Raw genomic sequence first — 20,398 nt, forward strand, 5'->3', positions numbered from 1 at the left:
GCACATGTAAAGGGAGCGAGGGAGCCCCACCGGCATGGCCAGCACCTGCAGTCTCCACCCCACAATTTAAAAAGCCTTAAACACCTCAGTGATTAGAGCATCGGCCCGAGGACTGAGGGTCCTGGGTTCAATTCCAGTCAAAGGGCATGTACCTCAGTTGCAGGCTCGATCCCAGGCCCTGATGGGGGCTCTCTCTCACATCAATGTTTCTCTCTCTCCTCTCCCTTCTACTCTCTCTAAAAAAATCAGTGGAAGAATATTCTCAAATGAGGATTAACAACAACAAAAAAGCCTCAAACAACTTCTTCATAATTACACACTGTAGTAGCTGCATTTTAGTTCTTCCTTAAATTACCATCAACTTCTTTTTCGATGAGATCCATCCTGCTGGTGACTTCATTCTGCACGTTCTCGATGTGCGTAAGGAGGTTGAGCTGCCACTGCAGATGTGCGTCTCCTGGGTCTTCAGAGCCCTTTTTATCATTATAAACAAATACCATATTCTTTTCAGCTGGATTCTTCGCCAAACACCATTGAAAAAACAAAGAGTTGGATGTAATGTACCGTCATAAAGAAAGACACAATATAAACCTCATCACCCACAAAGATCAGCGAAATCCAATCAAACTCCTGGACTCTTCTTCAGGAAGTCTAGCCTATAATCAAATGACAGCTGATGGTCTGTAGAGCAGACATTTCCGCTCCACCTCCCACAATGCCTAGCAGCGGAGTGCTACACAGGATCAAAGGTACTGACTAAAACTCGATAAACAAATGAACTCACTAATGACATCTATAATTAGAATGTCCAGCTAATTCAGACTGACCCCTCCCTCAATTCGTCTTAACTGATGACACACACAGATGGCAGGCAAAAAGCAATGATGGAAAAATCAAGAAAGTTGGCCAAGACCAGTTTAAAGTCTAATTAACTGCAGGCGGGAATGGCCTGATGCAGTGAAATCAATGAGGCAAGGGAAAGAGAAAACTCTTAAAAACTTAAGTGCAAACTGCTTGGTGCACACACGCCAAATCTGAACTCAGAAATAACCCATTTCACAAAAGGAATGTTAATTTGACAACAATTTCACAAGTTTTATGAAATGCAAGCTTCCCAAATTCTGCAAATATTTGTTGATGGTGATTACTTGATACAGGGAGCCAGACAATAAAGAACTAACGTGAAAGTGGCATTGCGAATTGAAACTCGATTTTGTGAAGATGAAGGCACATCCCTAACAATCCCTGTGAACAGAAGGAGGTTTATAGATGTTCACTGGACACAGCTCTAGGAATTCAACTTATCGCATAATGGAGCTGATATGTATATACAAATATGCTAACTTTTTTAAAAGAGGATTAAAGCGCCACCTTTTATCTAACACATAAAAAAGACAAATTCTATTAAAATATATACACACCCATGTGCACGTTCGTGTTCTCACCCAGACATTTCCATTTGGAATAAAATGTGGGAATCTAGGTGTGCTTATAAAATTGAAACTTTTGTTAGGGCAAAAGTTCACTGAAATACTACAATTCTGACTTAGGGGATAATTCAATGTGCAAAGGGCCAGTGTTTTCTTGTCGAGAAAGCAAAAGCCGTCTTTCCCCTCAGGAGGCACGGCGCACTCGGAAAGGAAGCGAGCTCTGGGACTCAGGCGGGACTCTTTCCCTCTGCTGCCCTAGCACGCGTCCCATCCCAGACACGTGGACGAGTCCTACCTGTGCAGGTGCCCCATCTGCTCTCCCCGGGCCCTGCGCACGGCGTCTCTCTCGCAGGTACAGTTCCTGTTCTTCCTCAAAACTGCTGAGGTCGTCCTCCTCGGAGCTCCCGGGGTCTGCGAGCGCTTTGCAGTCCCGGCCGGAGCTCGGCGGCTTCTGGTAGCTGTGCTCGCTGGTTATGTAGGTTCCTTCCGCTTTCAGGGGCGCACGGGGCGGCTCCTTGTGGTTGTGCACATGGGGCTTCTTCTCTTCAGGAGTAACTGTGTCTTGCACGGTTACTTTTTTCTCTACCCCTGCAATGACTTGATCTTGGTCTTTCCGCTTCCCAGAACAGGCCCAGAGATGAAGGTCAGGATGGTGTTTATTCCTTAGAGCAAAGTTGGAGAAAACAGCAATTAAAAAAAAAAAATCTAGCAACAAGTACAATGCATAGTAAGTGTCACAATCAGAATTACGCAGCTAGCCTGGTGATGCTGCCTTCTGTGCGCGGAGTGCCTGCCTCAGGCCGACGGACCCCCAACTCTCACCACCCAGGGAACCGGGTTAGGAGGAGGTCGGGACTTAAGACAAAAGCAAAGATATTCTGTGGTTAATCTGCCCCAGTATTTCACCCACAATTTGAATTCTCACAATTTGATAGAAACAGTACTCAGGGGGGAAAGCACCATGAATGTAAGTCTGTTGATCTATGGACTTCTTTTTCTACTGAATTTTCACTATACTATTTTTGCATGGTATGATATGAAAAACTTTTATGTGAGCATCATTTTAAAATCTTTATTCAATCAAAAAGTGATACTTGCCCAGGACGAAATCTTCTGACTACTCTGTGGACAGAGTGAAAGCCCTGCCACACTCCCATGTACCCAGGCTTTTCCTGCACACGGAATTCTCCCAAAACGGGCCAGCGTGCGCCTTTTCTTCCCTCGCACACAGAGCTCTCACCATCTGCCTTCCTCGGGACGTCACACGCCTGGCCATCCTGCCATGTCAGTACATACAGGTTTCCTGTACTGTCCACAGTCTAATCACCCAGCCAACTGCCCTCCGACAGGCGTGTGTACCTTTGCACACAGGTGGGAATGTGTCAGCCAGATAAAGTTCTGGCTATGGAACTGCTGAGTACTATATGCACATCTTTACTTTGATAGGTACTGTCCACGTAACCACATGCAAGGCGTTATTAATCTTCCCTCTTTTTAAGCTACAATTTATTCAGTCACGATTCTGCCTTCTGCTGGTCTGAATCGTCAAAAGGCCACGCGGTTCAGTCTGCATTAGACTTCCCACTGAATGGGGCCAGCCCGGCCCGCGACTCACTTGAGGATGCCGATCTTCAGCTGCAGGCCGTGCAGGACCTCCGTGACGCCGTAGACGTCAGCAAGCAGGTGGTGCGTGGAGACGATCTTTTTGGCATTAAGGTGAGAATAATTCTCCTTCACGAACGACAGCCCGCACATCCTCCCATTGTTCAGCCAGTCCTTGTCGTGGCGGTACTTTGCGCTCCACCTCTGCCCTGTGGAGGGAGCGGGCATTAGTCACCAAGGGTCCCACGCCCCAGGTGTCTGTTCAGCTGCCACCCTAACATCCTCAGTGAGCAGGGCGAGCTCCAGAGTGAAGACACACTGAAGAGGGCACAGGGCTCTGAGGGCGGGCACAGGACTCCCCGCCCCCCAGGACAGGCTCCATGAGGAGTGTTGGCCGCAGAGGACCCAGCGGAGGGAACCCTGCATGCACTACTTGCTACTTTTTTTTTTTTCTACTTTCCACTTTGCATGCATCTGCCATCTGCCCTCTGAAAAGGCTGAAGGCCGGACAGAAATGAGACAGGGACACCGGCTTCTCACTCAACTGTTGTGACCTGGATGAAGGAGAGTTCTAGACAAGGGACTAGGGACCCCTCCCCATGGCTGAGACCTGGCAGAACCCTACGTAATCCTGTACTTTTGGTGTCAACAGGAACTATATCCCACTATTAGTTGTGTGTCTGTGTCCCCCACTGCACTGGAAGAAAAGAGGTGTCATTAGAATGGTCAGCTGACCTCTCCCCAGTGCCTCACAGACAGAAGGCAGGCAGTACATGCCGCTGAAGGAATGGACAAATGTCTGCATTCATGTCCGCCTGCTTCTTAACTGACGGCATTTTTCGATAGACATGACAACACCTCGTTAGCCTCCTATTTGAAGCGCGTAGTGCATTCTGCCTCGGAAGCGGAGAGTACAGACAGCGCAGAGGTGCCCTCTGAGAGCCCGAGGGAGGACGGCCTCTGTGGACAGCACCCTGAGCGGCTCCAGGGGAGCAGGTCTGCATCTCGGTCCTGCCATGTCAAGTCTGTCCTTGTGCCCAAGAGATTCCACCTTCTGTACCCGAGTTGCCTCATCATGAAATAAAGGAACCACATGTGACACCTGAGGTCCCATCTGCTCTGAAATTCGCTGGGTGCACAGCTCTACGGGGACCCTGACAAAGCCAGGGCAGGAGAGCACGCTCAGGACAGCCTCCAGGGGGAGAGCCAGGCAGAGGCCCCTCAGAGGCAGTGCGCAGGAGCACAGGAAGGGGCGGTTCTGCTCCAGGAAAACGCCGAACTGCCCTTCCAGCAAGGCAGTGCCATGTGGATGAACTTAGGGAAATGTCTACCTAAGTCATTAATAGGAAAACTGCTTGAAAATCTTATACGGAAGCGGAGTCTGGGCGGCAAGGAAGAAGCGGCGTCCTGCGCAGCTGACGTCCCGTGGATTCATCACCAGACCCGTGGGGGTGGGGGCGGGGCGCCGTGGGTGGGTGTCTTACCGGGAGGGTCGCGGCAGATGTAGCAGGTGTACTGCTCTGGGATGCTCTCCTCCAGCAGCCCCAGGCACACGCTGTGCTGCCAGCACAGACACTCGTCGCACTGCGGGACAGAGGAGCCATCAGGCGGGCCCGCCACCCACAGGGGCCCTCCCGCCACCCTCCTCCACACCGCAAAGCCGTGAGCGCTGAAGACGACTCTCATTTCGGAAACAGCCAACTATTCCGGGCACTCCCTCTGCTTGCACCCATTAAAATGTGCTCTGATAAATTACGTGATTCATTATAAAGTCGTAAAACTATTTCTCTCATCTATTTCCCACTGATTTTTAGGTAATTACATGTTTTAAACTCTTAAAAATAGCTTATTAAAGTGAAGAAAAAAAAATTTTAAAGGCAAGTTTATAGCAGTGCCTGCAACAATAATCTCTTAAAGCACCACCTGTAAATCTGTAGTTTTCTTATTTGAGAAAACTACGGAAAAGGGGGGGACAAAAGGAGGTTACTGTTTTCATTCCTGTAACTAGCATCTCCAAATCTCCCAAGAGGCATCACCAAACGCTGCTATGCCTCCCTTTCCTCTCAGAGGTGCCCGGGCCGCAGGGAGAGGCTATCTGGCCTCTGATCTGGAGGACCAGTGGGACTGTGTTTCGGCAGCTGCCGGTGGAGGGAGACACTCGGCCTAATAACAGGGATGCAGACCAGCAGGAGAGGCTAGGTCCGCCGCCATTGTGGGCGCTCACCCATCCGAACGGCTCCTGAAAGGAACTGCCGCCTGAGGGCCGCGCACTACACACCCTGGCAAAGGGGAGAGTCTGTCTAAGCCAGTCTCTTCTCTGGCGAAGAGACGTCCCCGTCCCTCCGCGGCACCGTGCACATCACCCTGCGGTAGACGCCTCTGCCTCCAGCAGCACCGTGAGGAGAGCGCGCAGAAGTGCGATGCACTGGCTGAGCCCTGAAATCTCCCTCCTCCCGCAGGAAGGCAGCTCACCTGGATCATGAAGCCGTTCTCCTCGTCCATTTCACAAATGCACCGCACGATTTCATTAAGAGCATCGTCTTCGTCCTGAGATTCCTCCAAGTTGGTTGAGTCGAAGTCCTGAGTGTACTCATCCCCGCTCAGAAGCAAGCTCTCTGTGGAAGAGTCATCTAGGAACTCCACGTCGGTCAAGTCTAGACACAGAAAGGGCCCTCAGCACAGTCCTATTTCCGTGGGAAGGGATCGTGCTATTACACACTGAGCGGGCAAGGGCAAGCAGAGGCTTTACTCTCACATTGATGTGTTTCTCTCTCTTTTCCTTCCGCTAAAATTCTTTTTAAAAGAATTCAAAGTCCATTTTTAAGACTAAGATAAACATTTGGAGAAAAAGCATTATCTTTGGAGTTAAGATCAACCTTTTAATTCTAACACCAACTAACCCAAAAAGCTGCTTGATTGGTAAGCCTCTGCCTGTTTACCTAGGCAATGTGGACCAGAATAGCTACGTTATAAGCTGGTAGTGAAGAATATGAAAACAGATGTAAAAACACCTGCAGAATATGATAGAAACTGATAGTTTCTTCCTACCATCTGACCTACTACGAAGTATAAAGCCAATTTTACTTTATATGCATTAAAAAGTAGCTCGAACTTCCGATGTTGACATTTCCATTGAGTTTATAGAGTAACTTTTCAAACTGTGCTCAGAAAGGCCCTCAAAACAGCATGTTCTACCCTCAGATCCACATTAAAGAACCTGAGACCTGCTTTAAGCATTAGTTCACATACTTTCACCGCTGAGATCCACTGACAGAATCGCCCTCGGGTACTGATACGTGGTGTTCCTCTCCGTGAACATGCTGCGCAGAGCCAGGGAGGTCCCGGAAGGCCGAGTCAGCGGGGAGCAGCACCTTTCCAGAAATTCTAGGGAGCTGTCTTCATAGTCTGAATAATCTGCAACACCAGACACACAAACCAACAGTACAGTGCCCGGTGATCAAGAAGAGTCGCTATAAAGGTGATGAGGTCATGTTTTAGACACATAATGATCACGCCACCACTTCCTCTTCCCATCCACGCCTAGCTAGATGATTCTGCGTCTCATCAACTGGGTTTGGCAGGCTATCCGATAGACTATCACTGCTTTTCTCACGTTTTCCTGAAAGCTGATTCAAGGCACGATGAAATTCTAGATTGAGAATAACTCCTTCAGTCCACTCAAGGGTACCTGTCAGGGTATCTAGTCTGCCATAAGGTGTGAATGGAAGTCTCTAATTGTTGCAAAGATTAATTTACACACCGCTTAATTTATAAACCTAGCTCCTATTTTCTAAATTATCAAGATAAAGGAAAGCTACAGGAACTTCTCAGCTCTCATCCACAAGGGGATCTTGTCCTACCTCCATTTTGGTAAAAGAAGAGAGGAAAGTTGGGGGGAAAAAAGGCAATCACCATTTTAATATACTTACCATGCTGCTTAGATTTCTTTTTCTTTTTCTTCTTCTTCTTCTGTTTTGGTTTGTAGTGATCTTTGTCTCTCTTCTCTTTCCGTTCTTTATCCTTTTCTTTTCTCTTACCTAAATGACAAGAGTGAGTGATTCAGGAATCAGCCCGGTCCTGAGTGGTTCCTTTGTGGTTAACCTAAAAGCAGCATTTACGTTTGAATCAGCTATTCCAGTCACCTGCCCAGAGTGATGGGTTCAATTAAACTGTTCCTGTCCTGAGTCTGGAGCTCCTGATGAGCTTATTGGACTATAAGAGGGGTCTTCATTAGCAGTGCTGAGAATCCCAACTCCTGACACCTTGAAGTTAACACAGACAGTAGTTAACATCTTTAAATGAGGAATATAACTCAGCTTCCTGATGTGGCAAGAAATGAGCTCCGCAATTTCAGACCATCTGAGGAGACTCAGCATTTCCACATATGATTTAATAAAAATATACTAGAAGATTAAAGAAAACTTGATGATCTCTTTACTTTGGAAAAATAAGAGAGATTAAACCAACCCATAAATAATTCCTTCAGTCTTTCAATACTTCCCCAGTGTGTACAAGAGTGAAAACTAAAAACACAAAGAAAAAATGTATTTCATTAAACTTACTTTTTCTAAAATTTCCTTTTACCCAATCATGTGTACTTTAAAGAAAATAAATGGAAGTTAAAGCAGTATCCTAGAATATTTTATTTAAAATTAATCCATCACAGATATTCAACTATTGTTCCAACTCAGAAAGGGTTAGTCTGCGATTTATCACCCAGGTTTAATCAACTCTCAGGGACCACACTTCAGTAGCTAAACTGTAGAGTATTTAAGACTGTCCTTATTATTCCAAAACTTTTAGGCATTATAGCACAGCTGCTAGAAAAGACAGCACAAAACTTAGTAACTTTTTTATACGATCGTTTAAAGAAGATAGCCTGGGAAAAATGACTACTTATTCTCAAAGTATCACAATATTCACTGGCAGCTTATTTTTAAATAGCCACAGATTTAAAGATGTTTAAACACACAGTTCTGAGAAAGCCTAATGTCCATTGTCAAAAATACACACAATACTGTAAGAGATGCATGAAAGACATCCTGCACCTGGAGATGACCACCACCAGTAAAGGCTCAGACATCGCTCACGCCTTAAGGAGCACTACCAGGTAAAGAGTCAGGGGCAGACCAAGTCCTCCCACTGCCAAGCCATTTAGTCTTTTGCGTAAAGATTTTACTTTCTGTTCATACCAAATGCTGTGGAGCTTTTTTCTTCCAATTTCACTTTTTTTTCTGTTTTCGATATTCCTGCAGGTTTAGGGGGAAAATACGTAAGTTTAGTCAGAGAGGGTTAAAAGTATAAAACAGTGTTTTAAATTACAACTGATCACCAAAAACTCTACATAGGACTCTTTTCCCTGAAGGTCTCCATGATTTTATTGCCTGAACTAGTAACAAAAACAAAGGATTTCTTACTTTGAAGAACTGATAAATTAAGGGTGATTTTTGCTCCTCAGACTACCAGACTAAACTCCTGGTTCCACAGTTAGCTTATGGCCTGAATAATTCAGCCAGTCTCTGCACTTCAGTTCCTTACCTGCCAAACAGGAACGCGAGTACTCTGTGTTGTTGCCAGGACTATGTGCCCAAGGGTGTAAAATGTTTAGACCACCTTCTCCTCTGTCGGGGGGAATCATTGGAGCCTACATCATTTCTAGAATAACTCTGGGTCTAATCGTGAAGAAATACGATAAGCTAACTGCACGAGGCAATCAGTGGAGATCCACTGCAGCCCAGCCTTGGGCAATTCAGATGCTGAAATGCACCAGTGGCAGGTCCATGTGGCATCTCGGCTTCCGTGGCAGTTCTGACATAAGTGTAGTCAGCTCATCCAAGGAAATAGTAAATTTATGTTAAAGAATACTGGTTTTCAACAACCTGTATAAAATTTTTCAATAATATTTAAACTCTGTTGCCTACAAACTTGTCTTTGAATGCCATCATAACTGTGGTGTTACATAATGATAAAAGACAAAGTGGAATTATTTTACAAATTTTTTTTGGTCTTTATCTAAATGTAAATACAAAGGCTTATTGACACATAAAAATATTCAACCTTAATGGCATTTCAGTTTTACTATCTAATCGTTCAAAATACATTTAAACCAACAGTGCACCCCAATAATTAGAGCGGACACAGATACATTTAATCAAGCTTCTAACTCATAGTCAACCATTCCCAGTGCTTACATGTGTCTGGGTTAATCTAAGAAAAGTACAACAGTACATTTAAAATACAATTTCAGTCCATTAAATCATGCTTTAACATCATTACTTACGAGTTTTTCTATTTTTTAATAATTTCAATACAGTATCAAAAAAGCTAGCATTTTATCCTCTTCAACTATCTATAATAATAAAAGCGCAATATGCCCTAGCCCGGTTTGGCTCAGTGGATAGAGCGTTAGCCTGTGAACTGAAAGGTCCCAGGTTCGATTCCAGTCAAGGGCACATGCCTGGATTGTAGGCTCGATCCCTGGTGGGGGACTTGCAGGAGGCAGCCGATTCATGATTCTCTCTCATCATGGATGTTTCTATCTCTTTCTCCCTCTTCCTTCTTCTCAAAATCAATTAAAAAAAATATCTTAAAAATAAATAAAATAAAAGTGCAATATGCTAATTAAACCAGACGACCTTCCAGACGAAGCCAGGGCTGCGAGGGAAGCCCGGATCCCGGGTGCCAGAGGGAAGCCAGTGCCAGCAGCCGGGGGAAGGAAGGCCTACTCTTGCACAAATTTCATGCATCGGGCCTCTAGTATTATATAATTTAATTTAACACAATAAAAATATAAAAATACCACTCAACTTGAATTAAGTTAATAAAGCTCTAATAAGTTAAGTTTCATATTAAGTAAGAATATTGACTATCTCCATGACAAAAAATAAAAGGGTCATTAGAGCAAAGAGAAATACAATTAAATTTCCTTATTACCAAGACTGGACAAATGCATCACTTCCTTTCACTAATTACTGTTCACTGACTACTAATAACAACACCATGAACATTCTACAACTTGGATGCAGTCTTCTTAAAGATGACGAGGCATGCGCAGTGCAAACCACAAGAGCTGTGCTTTCTAAGCCCCCCGGTGGCAGATACCTGCAGAAGCAGCCCTGGATCACACCAGTGCCTGAGGCCCCTGCTTCTCTGTAGTAGAAATAAATTAGAATTCCATCTACCCTGCATTCAAACAGTGTTCAAACCTCTAATAAATGGACTTTCAGTCATTAGCATTTAAAACCATGCATAGCCTTTATTTAAACAACTAAATCACCAGCCATCACCCATACACAAAAGACCCTTACTTTTCAACAAATTTACAAATTCATCGTATTACAAACCTACACTCCCTTTCACTTTTCTAGAAAACTGTCCTACTACTCTGACTTTCTCAAAGTTATTTATAATATTTAAAAAGTACAAGAGTTACTATGCCTTTCCTCCAGCCCAGTACATTTTAACCATCAGAGAAACAAGAACCACATCCAATGGTAATTAGCCATATTTCCACAAATATGTAAGACATTCTGAAAAAAAATAAAAAGATGAGGTCAATACTCCAATTAGAAGCTAAAGCGCCTGAATCAAGGATGTGCATGCACAATCACTACTCTGACATTTCAGGCCATATAAGCTGGCTAACACACCTCTTAGTTATTACAGAGCTATGTATACTGGTCTATCTTTCTGTCTTATTACTGTATTTATATAGATATAAAAAAAATACAAATACATCTAAACATAACCCTCCCCCGCCCCAACAGACACAGAGCTTTATAACTTGAACACAGTTTTCAGATATTCAGCACAGAACAGTTCCACACTGGGAAGAACTGCAGGAGACCGTCAGCAGGAAAGAGATTTGGAAGGCTCCATGGTAATCCAGACTCTTGTGGGGAAGGGAAAGCAAAATTAACTACCTTAGCTCCAGAGGGGCTTAAAGAAATTCAAAAGACAGGGAATCAGTTAATGACAAGACATGTTTCAAAACTTACAAATCTTCAGATCTGGGCACAGAGTTTTAAAAATAAGGTATGGAAACACTATTGGGAACAAAATAACTTCAATCTTTATTAATCAAATGGAATTGTAGAAAACTGTGTATTTAATATTAGTTATACTTTTACTTTAAAAAAAGAATAACAATGTAAAGGCAGTACTCTTTTTAGAGTTTCCTTATCCTATATAATAAAACCCTAATATGCAAATCGACCCAACAGCAGACCTACCCGACCAGTCGCTATGATGCACACTGACCACCAGGGGCAGACACTTAACACAGGAGTTGGCCCCTGGTGGTCATTGCACTTCCACAGGGGGAGCGCCACTCAGCCAGAAGCCAGGCTCCCAGCTGGCGAGTGCAGCAGTGGTGGTGGAAGCCTCTCCCACCTCCACTGCAGGCGGGCAGTAAGGAGCGAGGGGGGATTTCTGCCTGCCAGCTTAGGCCCAATCCCCCGGGCCTAAGCCGAGAGTCAGACATCCCCTAAGGGGTCCTGGACTGTGAGAAGGCACAGGCCAGGCTGAGGGACCCTCTCCTCCCCCAGTGCACAAATTTCATGCACCAGGCCTCTAGTTTTAATATATACAACCACCAGAAAAAAGCAAGCTTTATTTTATGCTTCATCCAAGGAGTTGATAAAGTGATTTCAGGGAAGATGCTATTAAAAACAATTATCCCAACACTCTTGATTGCAAAGCAAAAAACAAATTTTATGTTTTTCTCCATTTCAGAACTAAAATTCAGATCAGTCTAATTCCAAGTTAGTAACTTACTGGAAAAGCATTTGAAATTAATATTTGTACTGTTTAGTTGAGGTATTTGTACTATAGTTGAGGTTAAAATTCAATAAAACTTCTAATTAAACAATGTAACTTTATGAAGAAAATAAAAATAGTCTGTTGGGTTAAAATATCAACTTGATAAAATGCTGAATGGTTTCAGATTACTATAAATATAAAATCATCCCAAAAATGTGTTGAACATGGCTGATTTTACATATTAAACTCTCAAAACAACACTATAACAAATTACATTTAAATGTGAGAGATTCTGCCTTCAAAATATGGGATTATATTTAAGATACAGGTATATAGTTAAATTTAAGCTAAGTATTTTTTGTTGTTTTTTTTTAAATATATTTCTATTTCAGAGAGGAAGGGAGAGAGGGAGAGAGAGATAGAAACATCAATGATGAGAATCACTGATCAGCTGCCTCCTGTATGCCCCTTACTAGGGATCGAGTCACAACCTGGGCATGTGCCCCTGACCCGACTCAAACCCCACACCCTTCAGTCTGCAGGTTGATGTTCTATCCCAGGGGTCCTCAAACTGCGGCCCGCGGGCCGCCGAGGAATTTATCCGGCCGCCGGGTGTTTTTGCCGCCGCTGCCTGTCCTGCTTAGCAGCCGACTGGTGCCAGGCCCGCAGTGCACGTGTATGGAATGTGTGCCGCACTCTCCGACTCCCCTCCAACGGTCTGAGGGACAGTGAACTGGCCCCCCGTTTAAAAAGTTTGAGGACCCCTGCTCTATCCACTGAGCCAAACCAGCTAGGACTAAGCTACGTAAATGTAAAGTTCTTAATGTAAAGTTCTATTAAATTCTTTAAAGCTAATTATTGATCCCATTAAAGTATTTTCTGGCTTCAAAACCAAACACATCAGTAATTATATTTAGCTCTGTAACTCCTGTGTAGGAAAAACAGGGCGTGAGGAAGAAACAGGGAGGAGACCTCCAGTCAAGATGGCGGAGTAGGAAACACTGCTCTCACGCATCCCTCGACCACATCAAAATTATAGCCACATTATGGAACAGCCACGTTTGAGGATCACCTTATAATGGAACAAAGTCCAAAAACTAAGGATATAAAGAAGCCACATCAACGCTGGTGTGTATGTGGGGGGGGGGGGGGGGGAAGAAGGGGGGCGGGAGGTCAGGGCCAGGAAGAGGTGGTGGTCCCACACCCACGTGTGGTATTAAAAATCAGGAGAGCTGGGCTGCAGGGGTCCCCTGAGGAGCCAGCGTTCCCGGACCCACACCAAGCTCCCAGCCCAGGGTCCCCGTGCTGGGAAGGCCCCACCACCTCTGGCTGTGAGAATGAGCGGGATTCAGCCCAGGATGAGAGGGAGGGCTCTGGAGTTGCAGGTGCTGCTCTAAAGGGCCCACACAGGACTTCCTGGCTGACAGATGCTCTCCTGGCTCCAGCCCTGGGCAGCAGCTGGAAAGTGCCAGAGACACAGGGGAAGAACTGACCGTCTGCTTCAGGGCTGGCTGGAAGGGCAGCTTCCTCCGCCATCTTTCTGCTTTGCTGAGCTCTCCCCCAACCCAGCTGGCAGACAAAGGTGGAAACCAAATCTGGGTCTCCATCAAACTCACCCCACCCTGAGACTCCACCCACCCAACTAGCACACAGGCCAGCTCAGTGGTTCTTACAAACAAGTGGCCCATGCTGTGGACTTCACTGAAATCTCTGGAAGATCCACAAACCCCAAACAAGCAGCACCTGGCCTCGGGATGCCTGTGCTTCTTGCTGAGCGGCCCCAAGTCCAACACTAGAGGCAACTGGCCTCGGTTCCCACATGGCGTCTCACAGGCACCTCCAAACCCTGTACAGGCAGCTCCCAACCTCAGATCACTGTGTAGCTCCTACCAGGTGGCTGGACGCTGAGCATAGGCAGCAGCTGACCTAGGCCTGCACGGAAGCCCTGCCCAAGAGGCCCCAGAAGCAACACATCCAGTGGCCAGCTTCAGAGCACCCCCATTTAGCTCCACAAAGGACACGCCCAAAGGGTGGACTCCTCAGGCACCCGAGTCCTGCTAAAGTAAATCCACTCCATGGGGCCCACCCCTGCACACTAGCTATAGTCACAGCCAGTCCTCACTGCCAGCCAGCCTGAGGGTCAATGCCACCCATGATGTGCCAACAGCAATCAAGGCTCAACTACAACAAGAGGGCGCACAACCCACATAAGGAACACCCTGGAGCACCAACTCAGGTGACTAGGGAGTCTGCACCACTGCACAAAATGAGGCCCTCACCAAGACACATCATAGTTAAAATGCCAAAGGTTGAAGACCAAGCAGCAGGAAAAAAGCAGTTGGTTATGTACAGAAACAAATTCTTAAGACTTTCAGCTGATTGGCCAACAGAAACTTTGTAGCCAGAGGAACTGGCAAGGAATATTCCAAGTGATGAAAAGCAAGGACCTGCCACCAAGATTATTCTACTCAGCAAAGCTATGTTTTAGAATTGAAAATAAAGAGCTTCCCAGATAAGAAAAAGCAGATGGAGTTCATCACCACCAAACCAGTATTATAGGAAATGTTAAAGGAACTTATTTAAGAAGAAAAATAAAAATTAAAAATATGAATAATAAAATGGAAATAACTACATTCCTATCAATAATTACTTTAAATGTAAATGGATTAAATGCTCCAATCAAAAGACACTGGTGCTGAATGGATAAGAAAACAAGACCCAAGTGCCCACTGTATAGATGACTATATAAAGAAGATGTGGTACGTACATACAATGAAATATACTCAGCCATAAAAAATAAAATCTTACCATCTGCACTACATGAACAGATCTAGAGGGTATTATGTTAATTGAAATAAATCAGTCAGAGAAAGACAAATACCATATGATTTTAGTAATATGTGGAAATCTAAAAAACAATAAATGAATAAATAAAACAGAAACAAACTCACAGATATAGAGAACTGATGATTGCCAGGGGGTTGGGAGGGGGTTAAAAAGGTGAAGGGATTAGAAGGTCCAATTGGCAATTACAAAACAGTCATGGGAATGTAAAGTACAACATAGGGGATATATAGTCAATGATATTGTAATAACTATGCATGGTGCCAGGTGAGTACTAGACTTCGTAAGTTATATAAATGTCTAATCACTATTCTGTACACCTGAAACTAATATAAAAATGAATGTCAACTGTAATTGAAAATTTTTAAAAAATTTAAATTAGAAAGGAAAAGAAAGAAAGAAAAGAAAGAAAGAAAAGAAAAGAAAAGAAAAAAAAAAGAGAGAGAGAGAGAGAGAGAGAGAGAGAGAGAGAGAGAGAGGCAGGGAGAAGTAGATTAAAGTGACAAAGTAAGAAGTATGTCCAGGACATATGATAGCAAATGATGGCACAAAAGAACTTTAAACAGACAGAGACCCTATCTCCCACAGACATTACACGGAAGTATTTTTAAGGGAATTACATATCCAATAACCGAGCTATGCATGCCAACGTTTACCGCCTATAAAGGCAAGCCAGGCTGCCCATAAAACGAACTGTTACCTGAGGCTGCCGGGGCTCCTCTCGCGTCAGGTACTGCTTTGGAAGAAGGGTTTGTGAGCATCTGTGTGTCTTCCTGGTCTGCCCTGGCACACTCATTACGGTAAGAGGGATCTGGAGCTAGCGGTGCTGTGACTTCCAAACCACGACTTAAGTCAAGAGGGAGACAGGGTCCCAGCTTCTCAAGTGACAAATGTGCAACATCAGGCACTACACAAAATACAGAATGTGATAGAATATTAACGCGGGTAAACTGGCTCAGGTCACATCCATGTGGACTTAAATGGCACGTGAGCTAAACAGTGCCTGCCTGGCACAAAGCAGCCCTGGGTAACTATCTGTGGAATACACCAAGTTCTTATAAGTCCAAAAGATGTAAGAAGGAAGAAGCAGAAACTTCTTAATATTTTAATAGTCTTTGTCTCTTAGTATTTCATCTTCCTTTACGTTTGGCTCTGTAGGAAATCAATATACATTACCCTCTGGTACGGAAGCCTCCTGCTGACTCTGAGCACTGATGGAGAAGACTTTGCCATCAGTGGCTGGAGAGGGAGGAGACCCCTTTTCTACAGAGTCGTCAGGCACGGGCAAGGTGGCTAAGCGCTGCGATCTTCTTCTCCGCTCGCTATGCTTGGAAGGTCTAGGGGGGCTCACAGGCTGTGGAGAACCTAGAAAAAGATCTTCAATGTTCACGAAGCAGACACATGCCGGGCCATCTTATAATATCTGAGATAAGTGGGAAAAGGCATTATATCCTGCCCTCTGATGTTGGAAGGTATCCACAAGGAACGGCATGTTCCGAAGGCAATCAAAGGCAAAAAGTGTGCCCTCACAAAAAGAGTTCATCACAACTTCTAACAGCAAAGCCTACCAGCATCAAGAGAAGGGAACAGGGAACATTAATTTCAGGGAGTTCCCCACATGACAGACTACAGTTACTTCTCTGATTGTACATTGTTGTGTTAGTTGCCATTTTTCCTTTGGGAAAATAGTCTCTGTACAGCCAAAGATTAAAAATACAGATCCCTTCTGCTACATTACCAGTCTAGAAACTCTAAGGGGGGAACGAGGCGGGGGCATAGGTGACAAATATCTGACACGCATCGTAGTTAGTGCTTTACTTTACTTGCCAAAGTAAAACAAATGTAAATCATTTCATCCCACCCTCATTCCCCTAAATGGATTTTTATAAGCATATTATTTTGGCCTGATTCATTAAAAAAAATTGAACACAGCTTTAATATCTCTTATGGGCAAATAAGATTTTAGAAGAAAAGGACCCTACTCTTGCCCTCCTGTGTGTTTTTAACAACTTGGTGAGTCATTTAAGCATCTTCTAGCTATGTAAAACAAGTTTGAAAATTCCTTTTTGTAACCTTTAGTTTTCTTTTTTCTATATGGCATGTAAACGCTTGATTATTTCCAACAAGCAGGATTACATAAGGCCAGTACAGTCACATTAATTTATGAGGAAATAAGTGGTCTAAAGAGGTTGATGCTTTGGGTATTTAAAAGTAATTTTACAAAAATTGAAATAACAAAGGTGATAATTTAATAAAATTCAATTGCTGCCACATTGTGGTTATACCAAAATACAAAACAATTTCAAAATAAAATACTTAATGTCGTGACATTGTTGCAACTACTAACATTATTTCATGCTAAATGCCATAATGAGGAAACATTTGAGTTTTTCTGTTCCCATCCTTTCTACCCATTTATTAAAAAGAACAAAACCAAAACAAAAAAATATCAAAAATGGATAAATGTGGCTTAGTTGAAAATATGGCAACTGAATGGAAGAGGAGATTAATGTATTTGATTGAAAAAAGTCTTCTCAATACCAACATTTTTAATTGTTGCAGAAGATATGATGCAGAAGAATCCATAAGGAAGCATGTAATACTCATTTACTAATCAGGGAACTAATTCATTTGTTGCATAAATAGGAAAAAGTCTTCTACTAAGTGACTTTCCAGGTTAACTGGTTTTCATATTTTTCTAACTTAGAATACCAAACTCATATGAGAGTCAGCACAAATGTTGTCTTATATACAACCAAACCCGTGTTGAAAGGCTATTTTTAAAAAGGCTAAATTAACTCTTGAACGATTAGTGGTAATGTCAGCTTCATTAGTAAAACCTTTAAAAGTAAGATCAAAAAGTATTCTTCTCTCATCAGTAAGAGTAACTGAAGTTTGCACTCTAACTACTGGAATAAGAAGGGGACCCCGAAGTGGGGACAACTACATCTATCCATAGGAACAGTCTTAGGACTTCAGGAAAGATTGGCCACGGGTCTTTTATGTTTTGTTTTTTGTAATGAATCAGGCCTCTCATTGTGCTTGGATTATTAGTTGATCAAGCTAGAGTGGAATTTGCGGTATTAAAGGGTAAGGTTTCTCAAACAGCAGTAGTCTCTGAACAATACAGCCGTCAGAAAGGTCTATGGTTTGTGCCCCTGAAATAGTTGCAAGCCTTCCCTATCATAGCCACTTAAGTTTGAATGTTTAAAAAGCAACCTCATAGAAATACAATATATATCTACAATCAAACTGTTTTCCAGGTATCTTATAGGATAAGGAACTATTTCTTAAAAATCTGTGCTCACTAGTTTTATTTATCACTGAAGAAGAAAGCTGAGATACAAGCGTCAGATCCTCGACTTGTGTTAACTCTGGGGGAAGTGGTGATTTAGGGGGCTTTAGACACCCAGAAGGATCTCCAGATTCATGTTTGCATTTCTTGCTGCGAGCCTTCCCTGAAGACAAGGTTGAGGATAACAGTGCAGGTTTCTGAGTGTTGGCAGAACTGATAATGTCAGCTTCATTTTTTTTCTGACTTTGAGGTTTAGGTGAAATCGCCTGAATAAATAATAAAAAATTGATATTTTTATTTTGGTTTCTTCATTTTTGTTCTTGCACTCTATTTTGACTGTTAAGCAACTTTAGTATCCAAAAACATTGTTAAGCAACATATAACATTTCTATTACAAATGAAAAACCAAAAAGAACCCCACAAATTATTAACTAAAAGTTGAATAGGTTGTCTTTAAAGGGATGCTGTCAACTTTGTCTAAATTTGGCTTTAAAAAATGTATTATTCATAATATCAGAATATAAAATGTTATCTTACTGGACAAATATTTTCAGTATTAAACTGAAATATACATCTTTTGAAGCCATAATTCCCAATGACAATAATAATAATTAAGTAAACAGCATTTTCATGTCTTAGAGCATTAAAGAAATACATTTAAACCTTTGACTTTCAGGTGTTTTCTTATAATTTCCTTTATTAAGTTGAATGCAGAAGTCTAAGTGGACAGTTCCCCTTTAAAGAAAGATCTCAACAGGAAAACAATGATCAAATTAACGAAACATTATCTTTAACTCATTTTAGTGCTGAAAGCTAGAGTTTCATAAGCATAATGCATCATGAAATCAAAGCCACCAGCAGTACAGAGTTAAAAGACTAAAAAACAATACAAAACAAGCCAACAACAACAAAAAAAACCAAGGAGTAAAACCAAGTGTAAGTTAAAAACATTGGATTTAAAAACAAAATACGTCGCATTCTTAGATGAGAGTTTTTACCTTCTTCCTGCCAACTGATACTTTTAAAAAAGAATTGGAACTTTGTCAGTTCTTTATTTGGCAATACAATGTCCTACATGTGTAAAAATGTATGTGAATGTGTCCAATGATAACAGAAAACAGCCACATTGGATGGATTTGTAATCTGGTGTTAGAATGCTGTACTGTGTTTCATTCTGATATTCTTATATTAAAAAGTATATTCTTACTTTTTAAATATCTACACTCAGATAGTCCTCTATAAAAAATCAAGTTGCTAGCACTCTGAACAATATACTTGTCCCTAAGAAACTTTCAACTTCCATGTCTTTTGTGAAGAATGACCATCGGACCTGAGTCTGCAGTTCTCCAGAATATGAAAGATCATTGCTGGGGATCAAACAGCGTTCTGTTCCCATTAAAATACGAGGCACTCAAATTTTGGTAGAAAAAAAGTGTACACTGGCATTGAATAGGGCAGCTTTGAATGCTCTATCGGTGGCATGGAGGACATACCACATAAAAGGGCTGGTGTCAAGTGTCCATTGATTTGTCACCATTGCTACTCTTGAATTTACTCATTACACATGTGTGTAAGTGCACATTAATCATCTGCAAAGGTACTCCATAAATGGAAAGGGTTCCTAAGCTTATCATAAAAGGTGTTGCCAGAAAAGTAATTAGAGCCATTACTTGTAAATAAACGATTTTATTGTTCATCTTCACATATGTGAGAGACATCACTACAGCATTCATTACTCTCGAGTTACAAAGTTATAAAACAAGATTTTAAAACTTAAATTAGTATCTTGATAAGGTGCTTAACTTCTAAACAAGGACAAATTAACATTTTAAAAGCTTACTTAATTATGCATCTAATGCAGGTTTTATCCAAAAGTAAATATAACATAACAATTCCCTAATACAATTAAATAATCTATAATTAATAATCTGAGAATTGGGGTTCAAGATCACAGAGTTTGAATGTTTTTAATGTAAATAAAATAAACCCATTATTAGCATAGTAAATTTTGGCTGTAGGCCTGTTCTAAGTTTATGTCATTGTGATACTATTTTACTCATTAGAAAAACAGAGGTTAGCGACAATCAATGCCTCTCCTTTAGCCTGCTGTTGATACCAATTAAGACGTAATTGAGAATTTTATAACTCGGCTTTTTTACTTTGAAGCAGGGCAAACAGCATAAAATGTAAGAATTTGGTTCCAAACATTTTCACATTGAAATCAACCTGAATGACAAATAAAAAAATGAGGGAATAGTATTACGTTCCTTAAAAACCTTAAACAATGTACAATGTTCTCATTAATGATTATTGGTCTCTTTGTTACAAAACTGGCAAGGACTCTCAAAATTTTTTAAGGTTTGCAACCAGAAACAGCCGAGTCACTCCATTTTTTTTTTTCTTTTTTTACTCAATTTCAAAATGTTGGTTTCTTCCCTTTGAAATGGGCGCTGCCCTCTACACTAAC

The 20,398-nt window shown here is 42.4% G+C and overlaps 1 protein-coding gene across 8 annotated transcripts in view; it reads right to left on the reverse strand.

Annotated features, from left to right (window-relative positions):
• Positions 1–20,398, reverse strand: part of PHF20L1 (PHD finger protein 20 like 1) — a 57,449-nt gene that overhangs the window by 2,598 nt on the left and 34,453 nt on the right. For 6 of the 8 annotated variants that reach the window (XM_054708538.1, XM_008156602.3, XM_028132824.2 and 3 more), the window contains 11 exons: positions 17,945–18,197; positions 15,813–16,001; positions 15,337–15,543; positions 8,225–8,281; positions 6,962–7,069; positions 6,282–6,446; positions 5,505–5,686; positions 4,517–4,616; positions 3,046–3,241; positions 1,726–2,092; positions 356–518 (listed from right to left, as the gene is read on the reverse strand). In XM_054708538.1, coding sequence (XP_054564513.1) covers positions 356–518; positions 1,726–2,092; positions 3,046–3,241; positions 4,517–4,616; positions 5,505–5,686; positions 6,282–6,446; positions 6,962–7,069; positions 8,225–8,281; positions 15,337–15,543; positions 15,813–16,001; positions 17,945–18,197 — 1,987 coding nt within the window. The remainder of the gene's footprint in view (positions 1–355; positions 519–1,725; positions 2,093–3,045; positions 3,242–4,516; positions 4,617–5,504; positions 5,687–6,281; positions 6,447–6,961; positions 7,070–8,224; positions 8,282–15,336; positions 15,544–15,812; positions 16,002–17,944; positions 18,198–20,398) is intronic. The other 2 variants (XM_028132828.2, XM_054708539.1) reach the window with 2 other exon arrangements.

Source organism: Eptesicus fuscus, chromosome 19 (assembly GCF_027574615.1).
Source record: "Eptesicus fuscus isolate TK198812 chromosome 19, DD_ASM_mEF_20220401, whole genome shotgun sequence".
NCBI lineage: Eukaryota > Metazoa > Chordata > Mammalia > Chiroptera > Vespertilionidae > Eptesicus > Eptesicus fuscus.